The sequence below is a fragment of the Octopus sinensis genome, linkage group LG26, assembly GCF_006345805.1.
Source record: "Octopus sinensis linkage group LG26, ASM634580v1, whole genome shotgun sequence".
NCBI lineage: Eukaryota > Metazoa > Mollusca > Cephalopoda > Octopoda > Octopodidae > Octopus > Octopus sinensis.
This window is the reverse complement of record NC_043022.1, coordinates 23,124,120-23,138,524: the sequence shown is the minus strand read 5'-3', so window position 1 is coordinate 23,138,524 and position 14,405 is coordinate 23,124,120. Positions and strand designations below refer to the sequence as shown.

At 37.8% G+C, this 14,405-nt stretch overlaps 1 protein-coding gene across 6 annotated transcripts in view; it reads left to right on the top strand.

Moving 5' to 3' along the window:
- LOC115224740 (protein retinal degeneration B) overlaps nt 1-14,405 on the top strand; it is a 143,799-nt gene that overhangs the window by 120,853 nt on the left and 8,541 nt on the right. For 5 of the 6 annotated variants that reach the window (XM_036513577.1, XM_036513578.1, XM_036513574.1 and 2 more), the window contains 7 exons: nt 4,708-5,212; nt 6,607-6,777; nt 7,444-7,599; nt 8,777-8,925; nt 10,053-10,175; nt 13,124-13,240; nt 14,035-14,183. In XM_036513577.1, the coding sequence (XP_036369470.1) occupies nt 4,708-5,212; nt 6,607-6,777; nt 7,444-7,599; nt 8,777-8,925; nt 10,053-10,175; nt 13,124-13,240; nt 14,035-14,183 (1,370 nt within the window). The remainder of the gene's footprint in view (nt 1-4,707; nt 5,213-6,606; nt 6,778-7,443; nt 7,600-8,776; nt 8,926-10,052; nt 10,176-13,123; nt 13,241-14,034; nt 14,184-14,405) is intronic. The other variant, XM_036513576.1, reaches the window with a different exon arrangement.

Here is a 14,405-nt window from a genome sequence, read left to right as displayed (position 1 = left end):
TTCTTTTGCTGGTGTCTCAAATTTAGGTTAAATCAGTGTTTCTCAAAGAGAAGGCCTATGGGACAGTAGGACAAACTGTTTTGAGAAAATTTGGTTTAAATGTTTGACAACTCAGCACCGTCCATTGGACGGTGGGGGGCGTTTTGCTCATGTGTATATATATATACATATATATATATACATATATACATATGTATATTTAAGTATGTATACATATGCACATAGGTATGTAACCACGTGAATCATTGGCGTTTTTCCCCCCCTCGTCTTTTTTTTTCTCTTGAACTTTCTTCCATCTCCTGTTTCTGATGAAGAGCTTTACTCGAAACATAAAACCACCTTTCTTTCTTTCCCCGACCATCTGCTAATAGTTTCCATGTACCACGTCCTCACATTGCTTTTTCCCTGTGTTTGTCTTCATTTTTTTTTTATTTACTATATATATATATATATTAATATTTAGCAGTTGCTAAATATTAATGAAAATATACATATATACAGATACTCATATTTTGAGTTCTGTTTTTCTTGTTTGTATCACCATACCTATAAATATATATATTGAGAATAACAAGGTTGTCAGAATGTTGGATGATTGTATATATATATATTTTTATTTACATTTTTACTGTTTTCTTCAGTTATTGAATTTATCAAAAAAGTGGTTTACAGTAAGTTTACTTCACCGTTTTATATAAAATTGAAACTGATATCTCCACATTCCTTTACGGAGAATTCTGTTTCATTCTCTGATGTGAATTTTACTTTTGTGAGTTGTTTTTTAAAGTTTTTTTCCTGGCGTTTACTATTTCATACTTAGTTTTTATCTATCAGGTTTCTCATTTGGGGGTTCTATAAGAGTATTGATAGGTTTGATTGTATAGCCTGGAAAATGTTGGTTATTCCAGGGTTGTGTGTATTAATAAATGGAATAGTATGTTCCTTGCTTTTTTCTTTTGTGTGATGTCTAATTTCATCTGTTTCAAAATTCCATTAGTTATTAGTTTCACGGGTTATTTTTGTTCTTGTATGGGATGTTCCCTTTGATGTGTGAGGGGTGGCAAGATTAGAAATTTAAATATTGGTGTGTCCGTTTTGCAGATGAAACAACAACAATAGCAATAACTTCAAATGTATAGATGGGGACACCCACATAAGATTTAAGAGTGGATTCTCATTCAATGTAAATGCAAATATGAACTGAAAGACACAAAATCTCATATACTGCATTACTTGCTCCAAATGCAAGGAGAATTACATTGGTGAAATCAATAATTCCCTTTACTAATGCACAACAATCTGCAGACAACACATCCAGCAAGAGAAACTCTGGAAAATTCCACGAAGGAAAATTCAAGATCTTCCCCTTCTATAAAAGCTCAAAGAACAACCCAGACTTCCAAAAGACAATGGATTTCATAAAGTTCTCACCAAAACTTAACAGTTGAAAAAGGGAAAGAACAAGCATTTGGAAATATGTGGAAAAGGAAAATTCAAGAAACAACCCAAAGTTTCAAAAGACAATGGAACTATATTTCATAAAAAAGTCCCCAACAAAAAATAAACGGTTGAGAAAACTTCATCAATATACAGGGATGCTCCATCAAATCAAATGGAATAAATCAAGGGTACAACAACACCGTACCAAGATACCTATTTCTTTACTACCCACAAGGGGTTAAACACAGAGGAGACAAACAAGGACAGACAGACGGATTAAGTCGATTATATCAACCCCAGTGCGTAACTGGTCCTAAATTTATCGACCCCGAAAGGATGAAAGGCAAAGTCAACCTCGGCGGAATTTGAACTCAGAACATAGCGGCAAATGAAATACCGCAAAGAATTTGGCCCGGCATGCTAGCGTTTCTGCCAACTCACCATAACTAACCAACATTCCCAGAAAATATGACTGGGAAAAAGTAATGCGAATACTAAAATACCCATGTTTGGCCCCCTCCAAACATAACCTGTATGAAACCAATCATCACTGGGAGAAGGTATATTTCCATGGACATTCCAACTCCCTGCCCACCCCCAATCACATTATATTCATGATTCTTATGATTTGTAGGTTCTGGTCCATGATTTAGGTTGTATTTATAATTGTGAATATATTCACTTAAGAAAGGTATATTTTCATTAGATCATATACATGTTAAAAATATTGAATTTCTAAATGTCTCAAAGAGACATGAGCAGTGGTGGAGTGAAAGAGTGGTTGTATAATGTCAGCATAACAAGACAGTCCTGTAAAGGGAATTACACCACCGCTATATAGCCCTAGGAAGCATCGACGCTTCCTGTCGGCTTTGACACATTTCCTGTGTCCTTATATTTGCAAAGGGAAGGCAAGCACCCCGACCAGCTAGGACTAGCAACCTGAAGACATGCATGTTTCTGGGTCTTGCCCGTCATCAGTCCAGGGTAGCGAGTCCCGCTAGCGGGGATACCTGCCAAGCCTTTGCAAATATATATATTTACAGTGAAATCTATTCACTGGTCACCATAATTAGAAATATTTATGTTTTCTTTAAAGAAATTCAGATCATATTTATAATTGAGAAACACTTACCCACACTTAAATGTTTGTTTTTTGGATTGTATTTAAAATCAGAGCTATACTTATTTAAAAATCACTCTTTCAAAAACATAGCCATACTCTTTTACTCTTTTACTTCTTTCAGTCATTTGACTGTGGCCATGCTGGAGCACTGCCTTTAGTCGAGTTAATAGACCCCAGGACTTATTCTTTGTAAGCCTAGTACTTATTCTATTGGTCTCTTTTGCCGAACTGCTAAGTTACGGGGATGTAAACACACCAGCATCGGTTGTCAAGCGATGTTGCGTGGACAAACACAGACACACAAACGTATACACACACACGCATACATATATATATATATATATATATATACAAAATGAGAAAATGGAGAAATATACCTAAATTAATCATCAACCATCAGATAATACCCAATCAATACTTTATTAAACCATTACACAACAGCAGTTATATTATACATAATATATTACAAATATAACAAGACATAGAAATAGAAAATAACGGGCTTCTTTCAGTTTCCGTCTACCAAATCCACTCACAAGGCTTTGGTCGGCCTGAGGCTATAGTAAAAGACACTTGCCCAAGGTGTCACGCAGTGGGACTGAACCCAGAACCATGTGGTTTGTAAGCAAGCTACTTACCACGCAGCCACTCCTACACCTATGCACAGCTAAATCAAAAACAGCATCTTGAATTTTAATCAAAAAACGTTGACCACATCTCCCTGCAACCACTCTCTTCCTCTTACATTAACGAATACAAAAGAATTGGTAAACAAGACCTTGAAATGTAATTATAATTGTTACTGTAGAAAATCAAAAACAACATCTGGTCTTCCAATTAAAAACTTTCACCACTTGAATACAAAATTTTCGTTTCCTCCCCACCCAAAAAGGTCACTATGTGGGGAAAAAAAAAACTATATATTGAATCCTAATTAAACAAGCCTGACCACAGTGATACAAAAGCCACGCCTCCTTTACCTCCCCCTCCTTCTCAAACATTTTTCTTTCTTTTTTTTCTTTTTCTTTGTAACCCCACCACCACCAAAAAGAAAACAAGAATACAATCCCAAAACATACTCCTACTTTCTTTTCTCTTCTTTATCTTTACTACATCCCACTCTCTCATCCTCTGTCACCCTGCACCTTCCTTTCTAATTTATTCCTTCCTCTCCCCCCCTCTCTCTCTCCCTTTCTAAAACATCATCAGTTTCAATTTTATATAAAAAGGCAAAGTATACTTACTGTAAACCACTTTTTTGATAAATCCAATAACAGAAGAAAGCACTAAAAATGTAAATAAAAATATATATAATCATCCAAAATTCTGAATACTTTGTTATTCTCAATATACAATATCCAAACATCACTTCAAAACCTCTCTACATTTATGTATGTATATATGTATATGTATTTATGTATGTATATTTATATTGATGCTAACAGGAAAAATAGAACTCACAATATGCACATATGTATTTTTTTATTAAAACACCTATCAAATTAGTTTGTTAAGTGCCAACACACAAAACTCTCAGCCCTTGAACAACTTGGTTGCTTCTGCTAAATTTTAACAATGTTCCGTCCATGTTTTTTGTATCGTCTTCTAAATGTTTTGCGTTCTTGTCCCAGTTTGTATTTTTTACATATATATTATATATATATATAGGGAGAGTTTACGAAAAAAACAAAAGATGAAGACAGTTGGCGTACAAAACAAACAGATGTATTAGTATAACGCTCAGAAATAGAAAAAGTCTTTTATGTTTTGAGCCTATGCTCTTCTACAGAAATGGACACAGAAAAAACAAGGAGAGAAAAAAAATGTGTGTAGTGGCTAATGATCTATCATATATATATGTATATATATATATATATATATATATATATAAGTGTGTGTGCATATGTATGTCTGCCTGCCTGCCTGCCTGGGTGTCTATAATGTAATAATGTTAATCTGTCTAACAGTTTAATTTAGCATTTGTAAGTTCTAGCTTAGTTTTTGAGTGTTTTTTTGTGAATATGAAATAAGGTTACATTATAAAGTTATATATACAAAAACCGTTTTTAAAATATTTATACTTATCAATGTATGCCTATGTATACATGCTTCATCTTTGTCTTCATCTGGTTTGATTTTAGGTGTGTTTGATTGCTGACAGCACCAGTTCACTGTTGGCATATGACGCCCTCTGTCGAACATCGGTCAAGGAACAGCGCAACAGTTGTAGATATGGCAGTCATGCCAGTATATACGACGGAACGGACGGAATCGACGGCCGTCATTCACAAACATACAGTGAATACCAAGGTAGTCCCGATAGCACCTCATATCCCCACGACAACGGAACACCATCTCCCATTAGCAATGATGTTTTCACTCATGACATCGACACCGCTGCAGCTGCCAGTGGTGTCAGTGGTAAACCCTGCCAGCAGAACACCAGCGGTAGTCGAACGTTCTCGCAGCATCTGTCGGTGCAAGGTACACAGATGAGCAGCAGCAGTAGTTCACACACAACTCAGCGGACGAGCAGTAGTAGTCACTGTGAAGCAAACCAGAATGCCATTCGTTTAGGATTTGAAGTCTCAGAATTCTTCATGTTTGGAGCACCACTTGGACTTGTTTTGGCTTATAGAAGGAACGGTAGGTTGGCTCAAGCCGTGATTAACTGACCTATTCTATCTTAAGCTCTTATAACTCGAAGAATTCTATCTTAATTTTTACTTGTTTCAATCACTAGACTGCAGCCATGCCGGGGCACAACCTTGTAGAATTTTAGTCAAACTGATCAATCTCAGTACTTATTTTCATGTCTGGTACTTACTCTACTGGTCTCTTTTGCTGAACTGCTAAGTAACAGGGACGTAAACACGCGAATACCAGTTGTCTTCTGTTGTAGAAGACAGTTGCTCAAGGCACTACACAATGGGACTGAACCTGAAACCATGTGGTTGGGAAGCAAGCTTCTTACAAAACAGCCACACCAGCACTTGTCTTAACCTTTAGCATTCAGATTACTCTGTCGAATGTAATGCTTATGTATTCACATTGTTTTGAATTAACCATGCATTATTTCGTAGCTGGTGTCAGTCAAGTACAGGCGCAGGAGTGGCTGTGTGCTAAGTAGTTTGCTTACCAACCACATGGTTGCCACTGTGTGGCACCTTGGGCAAGTGTCTTCTACTATAGCCTCGGACCAACCAAAGCCTTGTGAGTGGATTTGGTTGAAGCATATATATATATATATATATAAATATTTATATATACATATATATATATATATATATATATATATATATATATATATATATATATATATATATATGCGTGTCTTATTTCTTTATTGTCCACAAGGGGCAAAACATGGAGGGGGAAAACAAGGACAGACAAAGGGATTAAGTCGATTATATCGACCCCAGTGTGTAACTGGTACTTAATTTATTGACCACGAAAGGATGAAAGGCAAAGTTGACCTCAGCAGAATTTGAACTCCGAACGTAATGGCAGATGAAATACTGCTAAGCATTTCGCCTGGCGTTCTAACGTTTCTGCCAACTTGCCGACTTTATGTACATATGTGTGTGTATATGTTTGTGTGTCTGTGTTTGTCCCCCCAACATCGTTTGACAACCAAAGCTGGTGTGTTTACGTACCTGTAAAATTAGTGGTTCGGCAAAAGAGACCGACAGAATAAGTACTAGGCTTACAAAGAATAAGTCCTGGGGTCGATTTGCTTGACAAAAGGCGGTGCTCCAGAATGGCCGCAATCAAATGACTGAAACAAGTAAAAGAGTATCAACAGTAAGAAATTAAAATGAGAAAAGAATAAGAAATTATGTTATGAACTTCTTTAGCCCTACATGGCACTCTCTTTGAAGCTCCAGCAAAGCCACAGGGCGATACTCAAGCACTTAACTATGAGTGCACTGCGTCTTATAGCAGATACCCACACAGACACACATATCATGCTGCGTCTGTTTGTCATTGTTGTTATTGTAGCATTGCTGATATTGTTGTTGTTCTTCTTCTTACCACAGTACCACCAGTCCGACCCACCTGCAACCAACTGTACAATCTATTCCACTCCCATGATCCCTCAGCTGTCCGACTGGAACCTCTCATACATGACAACTTCAAGTTCATTTCACCAATCAAGATACCTCGACACAGCAAGTTCCCCCTTGGTCTCGCGGAACCTGTACATGTAGGTACGTATACATAGCATATATATATAATATAGATATCCTCTGCCTTTTTGCTGTTCGTCCTGTACAAGCAGATGGGTACATGTATGTATGTATGTATGTATTATTATTATTATTATTATTATTATTATTATTACTATTATTATTATTATTATTACTACTACTACTACTACTACTACTACTACTACTACTACTATTATTATTATTACTATTATTATTATTACTATTATCATCATTATTATTATTATTATTATTATTATTATTATTATTATTATTATTATTATTATTATTAAAGCGGTTACCTGGCAGAATCGTTAGCACACTGGATGAAATGCTTAGTGGTATTTCACCTGTTGCTACGTTCTGAATTCAGTTCCACCGATGTTGACTTTACCTTTCATCTTTTTGGGGTCATTAAATTAAGAACCAGCAAAATGCTGAGGTTGATGTTATCAATTTTCCCTCAACCCCAAAATTTCAGGCCTTGTGCCTATAGTAGAAAGGATTATTATTATTATTATTATTGTTATTATTATTATTATTATTTTCTCTATCTGGCCTGAGTTTCACAAGTTTGTATGAAAACATACTATTGTTTTTTACCATGCAGTCCAATTGAGACCTGGACAAGATATATTAGCCAGGATGTATTGCATTTTCATTTTACAGTTGAAAGCATCCAAGCAAATATGAAATTATTCATAAACAAGCCACACCAGTCAATGTCTCCCTGTCACATGCCTCTACACCGCCAGACCAGTTGCTCCAGTATTTGTAGTCAAGCATCAATTCTTGATGAAGGAACAGTCTCTACTATAACCAATGGTAAGAACAGTCAATGGACCATTGCATGTAACATTGTACAGTATAGCACTGTTTCATGGATTATTGTGTTGTACAGTGATATAAAGTGGACAAATGTGTGTATGTGTGTGTGTGTATGCTGCCTGCTTCACTATTTTGTATTGTTTCGCCATCATAAGACCTGTGGATAAATTCCTTCGTTAAAATTACCCAGCATGCAGCCCCAGTAGTGGCACTCCATCGGTTACAATGACAAGGGTTCCAGTTCGTCCAATCAAGTGAAGAGCCTCTCTCTTTACTTGTTTCAGTCGTTTGGCTGTGGCCATGCTGGAGCACTGCCTTTAGTCGAACAAATCAACCCCAGGACTTATTCTTCGTAAGCCTAGTACTTATTCTTTCAGACTCTTTTGCCGAACCGGTAAGTTATGGGGATGTAAACACACCAGCATCGGTTGTCAAGTGATGTTGGGGAAGGGGGAGGGGTGAAACACAAACATACACACACACACACACACACACACACATACATATATACGATGGGCTTCTTTCAGTTTCTGTCTACCAAATCCATTCAAACTTGCCCAAGGTTCCACGCAGTGGGACTGAACCCAGGACCATGTGGTTGGTAAGCAAGCTACTTACCACACTGCCACTCCTACGCCTATCCCTGTTCATTAAATTAATGAGTATACAGACATGTATACCCTTAATGTAGTTCTCCTAACCACCCCTAACAACTAAGTCATGCACCTTCACAAACCCAGCACTGCTACAGCACACACATGCCAAATACTCTGTACTCACATATACACACATGTTGAATACCCCATGCTGGCTTCTATACAAACACATGTATTTCACCATCATTAGACATTCTGGCTGGATTCCCAGACGTCAAGCGGTGGTGGGAAACAAACACAGACACATACGACAGGCTTCTTTCAGTTTCTGTCTTCTAAATCCATTCACAAAGCTTTGGTCGACCTGAGGCTATAGCTGAAGCCACTTGTCCAAATTTCCACACAGTGGGACTGAACCCAGGACCGTGTGGTTGTGAACCAAGCTTCTTACCACACAGCCACGTCTGCACCTACATTTCCTTACATTTTTTTTTCTTTTATGTTAATTAATCATGTACTTGTCCAATTTAATTAAGATAATGCACCTCGTTAAATGTTCTTCATTTATTTTTTCCTAGTAACGAACCGCTGGTGGGGTAACAAACGACTGGATTATGCCTTATATTGTCCAGAAATTCTACATTCATTCCCCACTAGTGCTTTACCTCAGTTGTTCCACTCCAGTTTCTGGGAATCAGGTGATGTTGTGTCATTCATTCTCAGACAGGTTAGTAACAAGTCTTTATAATGTCACCAATGTTTTTTGTTCACAGATACTTCCTGAAATGTGCTGTGTCTGTCTATATATCTCCTGTCTTCTATTAAAACGTCATTCATGACTAAGAATATAAAATTTCCCCAATACTTGACTGGTACTTTATTCTGTTGAAAGGTGTAAGGCATTCTTGATGATTGCCGGATTTGCACTCAGAGCATAGAATTTTGTTGATCTTTTCACTTTCATCAGCAGATCGAGTAGAATGTGTCACATAAAACATCTTTTACTCTTAGCATTGTTTAGAAAAGTTTCTATTTATGAAGTTATTTCATGTTAAAGTTGTCGTATTTCGGTAATTTCAACCAATCAACTGCCTTAAATATATATTAATACTAGCAGTATCGCCCGGCGTTGCTTGGGTTTCTTTCAACCCTTTAGAATTGGAATTTTTGAAAAGTAAAAATTTTGCATTATGTAGCTTGTTATTCTCTTTAAGTGAACATTTTTCTGGTTGAAATACACTGAAAAATGGCAACACAGCAGTCAAAAAATCATAAAAAATAGGGATTTTCATAGAAAAAAAGCACCTTTTTGATGTAAATAATTTTTGGTGTTAACATGGTCCGATTTGAATTTTATCTTCTATGGAATGAAGAGCAAGCCTTCTTCTATCATACTCTAAATTTTGGTCAACTTGCACCACAGGGTCTCGGAGGAGATAGTGTTAGTTGAAGGCTACCAAACCTGCCACACACAGACAACTTCAGCTTTATATATATAGATTAAATATTATATTAGGGCAGCAAGCTAGCAGAATTGTTAGCATGCCAGGCAAAATGCTTAGCGACATTTCATCCATCTGCACATTCTGAGTTCAAATTTCACTGAGGTTGGCTTTGGTTGATCTTACCTTTTGATCTTAGGTTGATCTTACCTTTTGGGTTCAATGTAATTGACTGACCCCCCCTCCCACAAACTTGCTGACCCTGTGCCATAATTTGAAACCAATGTTAAAAAATATATTCTGTTTTGTGACTATCATCACAACAATACCAAATATAGTTTTCCATTTATATTATATGAATTATAATGTGGGAATTCACAACCTTTAATCATGTATCTTTGTTCTCTTTTAGGTGTTTTCTCAAGATGTCCTCAATGGATCAGAAACAGATGTAGAAATTGGTGCCATGAAGAAATTTTCACCATCAAAGCCCTGTGAAAAGTGGCTGAAAAGGAGGACTACTATTAAAGTTCGGGTGAGTTTAGGGACTAGGGACCAGCATCCTCTAAGTCTGTTAACAATTGTTATTGTTGTTGAATGTTGAATCTTGTAGTCTGCCAGTTACAGAACTTTCCGCTCATGAAATTAATGTGCAACTAGCTGAGCTTAGTACAGACATGTGTACTCTTAACATAAGTCTCTTGGAGATACAGTATGACACAGAATGTGACAATTTAACCCTTTCATTACCGTATTTATTTTGAGATGCTCTGTGTTTCTCTGAATTACTTTAAATATAACAAAGAATTTATTAAAATAACTTGGTTATCATTCAGCTAGTGTTAGGAACATAAATTGTGACTAAGGTTTGGTGGAAGATTTTAATTCAAAACTCATGAAAACAAGACATTTGTTACCATTATTTCTGTTGAGATGCTCTGTGTTTCTTTCAATTACTTTAAATATAACAAAGAATTTATTAAAATAACTTGGTTATCATTCAGCTAGTGTTAGGAACATAAATTGTGACTAAGGTTTTGTGGAAGATTTTAATTCAAAACTTATGGAAACAAGACATTTGTACTCAGAGCCAGAACCGGTTTCAGCCGGGTTGGTAATGAAAAGGTTAAATTACAAGTACAACTCATTTTTGCCAGCTGAGTGGTCTGGAGCAATATGAAATAAAGTGCTCAAGGACACTATGTTATGCTCAATATTGAACTCATGACATTATGATCATGAACTGAATGCACACCACTAAGCCATGGCTTGGGTTGTTGTTGTTTAGGTCCAGAGCCACACTGTTCCCACCAGAGTATGATTAGACACTATACCCTTTAAAGTGTCTTTCCCTGGGTGAAATACTGCAGCCGTAAAGCATTTAAACAATACACATTAAGCATATGACATTGATAACATTTACATTATTAGAGTTGCTTATAAATCAAAAAATTAATTCTTACATCATATCTCAGCCCAACTACACAAACATCTCAACTCTTTGTATTTTTGCCTTCTCAGGAATCATGAGTCTTCTGCATAGGTCGCCAGCATCTCTCTCTCTCTCTCTCTTTCTCTCTCTCTCTCTCTCTCTCTCTCTATATATATATATATATTGGTAAAAACGGTAAGATAACAAAAGAAAGAAAGAGACCTCAATATTATGTAAATGGAGGAAATTTATCTGTAAAATAATATGTGACAATTATTCAATAGCCAAGATAAAACTCTGAGTTTCGGATGCAAGGTGGATCCACACCACCATCTCTTCGGTTATCTGTAAGGAGATGGCCAGATAACCGAAGAGATGGTGGTGTGGATTTCCACCTTGGCATCCGAACTCAGAGTTTTATCTTGGCTATTGAATAATTGTACATATTATTTTACAGATATATATATGTATATATATATATATATATATATATATATATATATATCATCATCATCATCATCATCGTTTAACGTCCGTTTTCCGCGCTAGCACGGGTTGGACGGTTTCGACCGGGGTCTGGGGAGCCAGGGGCTGCCCCAGGCTCCAGTCTGGTCTGGCAGTGTTTCTACAGCTGGATGCCCTTCCTAACGCCAACCACTCCGCGAGTGTAGTGGGTGCTTTTTACGTGCCACCTGCACAGGTGCCAGAGGGGTCTGGCATCGGCCACGGTCAGTTGGTGCTTTTTATGTGCCACCTGCACAGAAGCCAGTCGGGGCGGTGCTGGCATCGGCCACGTTCGGATGGTGCTTTTTATGTGTGGGGAGGGTGCAGAAATATAGGGGAGCACCAGTGGGGAGGGGTGTTCGGAGAAACGATGACAGGTTCTAGACAAGTAGAACGTAGGATATCACGAGAGGGGTAATGCATGGTGAAATAGCGTATTGAAGAGGGGGGTTCGAAGAGTAGACACCTATAATGGTGGTGGGAGAAGCGACATCCGGTATAGATGGAGCAAAATATAGAGATATCCGGTATTGGTGGTGGGGGTGGGCAAGGGCGGGTGCACCGGGAATATGCGAAGGTTGAACTTGACGGGCTGGCTTAAAAATGCTCTTAGCAATGGAAGGGGGGAAAGGAAGAGGGGGGGGAGGGCAGACAACGTAAAAGAGGGAGAGAGAGAGAGAAGGGAATAGTGGAACCCCGCGAAAATCGGCCGCCATTGAAAAAAAAAACCCCTGTATGGAGAAACTTAAATATAAATATCTATTCTGTATTTAGCGAGACACGAAGCCAGAAACCGATGGTCAACAATAACTAATAAATTATACAGAATATGCAATACGAGGTGAAACTGAAAATGATAATAATAATAATACTAATAAACAAATTGTCGACTGGGGGTCAAAGGGATAATACTAATAATAATAATAATAAACAGCTTAACCACTAGAGATCAGACAAATTTGCATGAGAATATTACTGGTACAGATTACGGGATGAATTAGATTAGAAAGATTTTCTTATCTTGGGAACATTTCGTTTTTCGGCCTGACACGGCGAATATGCGAAGGTTGAACTTGACGGGCTGGCTTAAAAATGCTCTTAGCAATGGAAGGGGGGAAAGGAAGAGGGGGGGAGGGCAGACAACGTAAAAGAGGGAGAGAGAGAGAGAGAGAGAAGGGAATAGTGGAACCCCGATATATATGGAGGCGCAATAGGCCAGTGGTTAGGGCAGCAGACTCACGGTCGGAGGATCGCGGTTTCAATTCCCAGACCGGGTGTTGTGTGTGTTTATTGAGCGAAAACACCTAAAGGTCCACGAGGCTCAAGCAGGGGGTGGTGGCAACCCCTGTTGTACTCTTTCACCCCAACTTTCTCACACTCTTTCTTCCTGTTTCCTAAGTAATGCTGCGATGGACTGGTGTCCCGTCCAGCTGGGGGGAACACTTATATCATAGAAACCAAGCCCATGAGCCTGGCTAGGCTCAAAAAGGGCGCATAAATAAAAAAAAATATATATATATCATATATACTGTTTTTATTCTTTACAGAATCTACAGCCCAACCATCGAGCTAATGATGTATTGGTCCTTGAGGATGTGGAACAAGTATTGACTGCCAAATTTTCATATGGACCCCTAGACATGATCTCACTATCTGGAGAGAAGGTAGGATATTGAACACTGATGGGTGTTGTGCACGTGTGCATGCATGTGCATAAGATTGTGCATGTGTCTGAATTGCATGACTGTGTGTATACGGAATGTGAAGAGGAGAGAAATTCAAATTCTGGCTTTGTTCTGTCAGAAGAGTGACTCTCGCAGGACTTGAACCCAGATGATAGAAATGTTATCTACAACTGTTTGACAATCTATGTTGACATGGCTGGGATGGTTTTATTTGTTGGAGAAACTATGTTCACAGCTGAATGATGTGGCTGTGAGGGAAGACGTTTTTTTCCCAACCACATGGTTGTGGGTTCAGTGCTTCTGCCATTTGACTGTGGCCATGCTGGAGCACTGCCTTTAGTCGAGTCAAATCAACCCCAGGACTTATTCTTTGTAAGCCTAGTACTTACTCTATTGGTCTCTTTTGCCAAACCGCTAAGTTATGGGGATGTAAACACACCAACATCGGTTGTCAAGCGATGTTGGGGGACAAACACAGACACACAAACATATACACACGCACATACATATATATATATATATATATATATATATATATACAGGACAGGCTTCTTTCAGTTTCCGTCTACGAAATCCACTCACAAGGCTTTGGTCGGCCCGAGGCTACAGTAGAAGACACTTGCCCAAGGTGCCACGCAGTGGGACTGAACCCGGAACCATGTGGTTCGTAATCAAGCTACTTACCACACAGTCACTCCTGCACCTATATTTATTTATTTATTTATTTATTTATTTATTTATTTGCTTCTTTTCTCTCTTTGCTTTACTTTCAGGTTGATATTTATGTAATGACGGTACCACCATCTGGGGATTGGGATCACCTTGGTCATGAACTGACAGACAACCATGGACGTTTGACTTACACCATTCCAAAAGAGAAAAGGATCACACAAGGGATTTATCCCATTAAAATGATAGTCAGGTATTGGCCCCATTTTCCTTTTTTTGCTGTTGTTATTTTATCTCGGGTCAACCATGGGTGAACAGATCTATGATATAAGATATGCAGTTTAATACACTAGCAATTATTCACCATATATATTTTTTACATTTTAAAGACCATACATATATATATGAATATATACATATATACATATGTATATATACATATATACATATACATATATATATATATATATATATA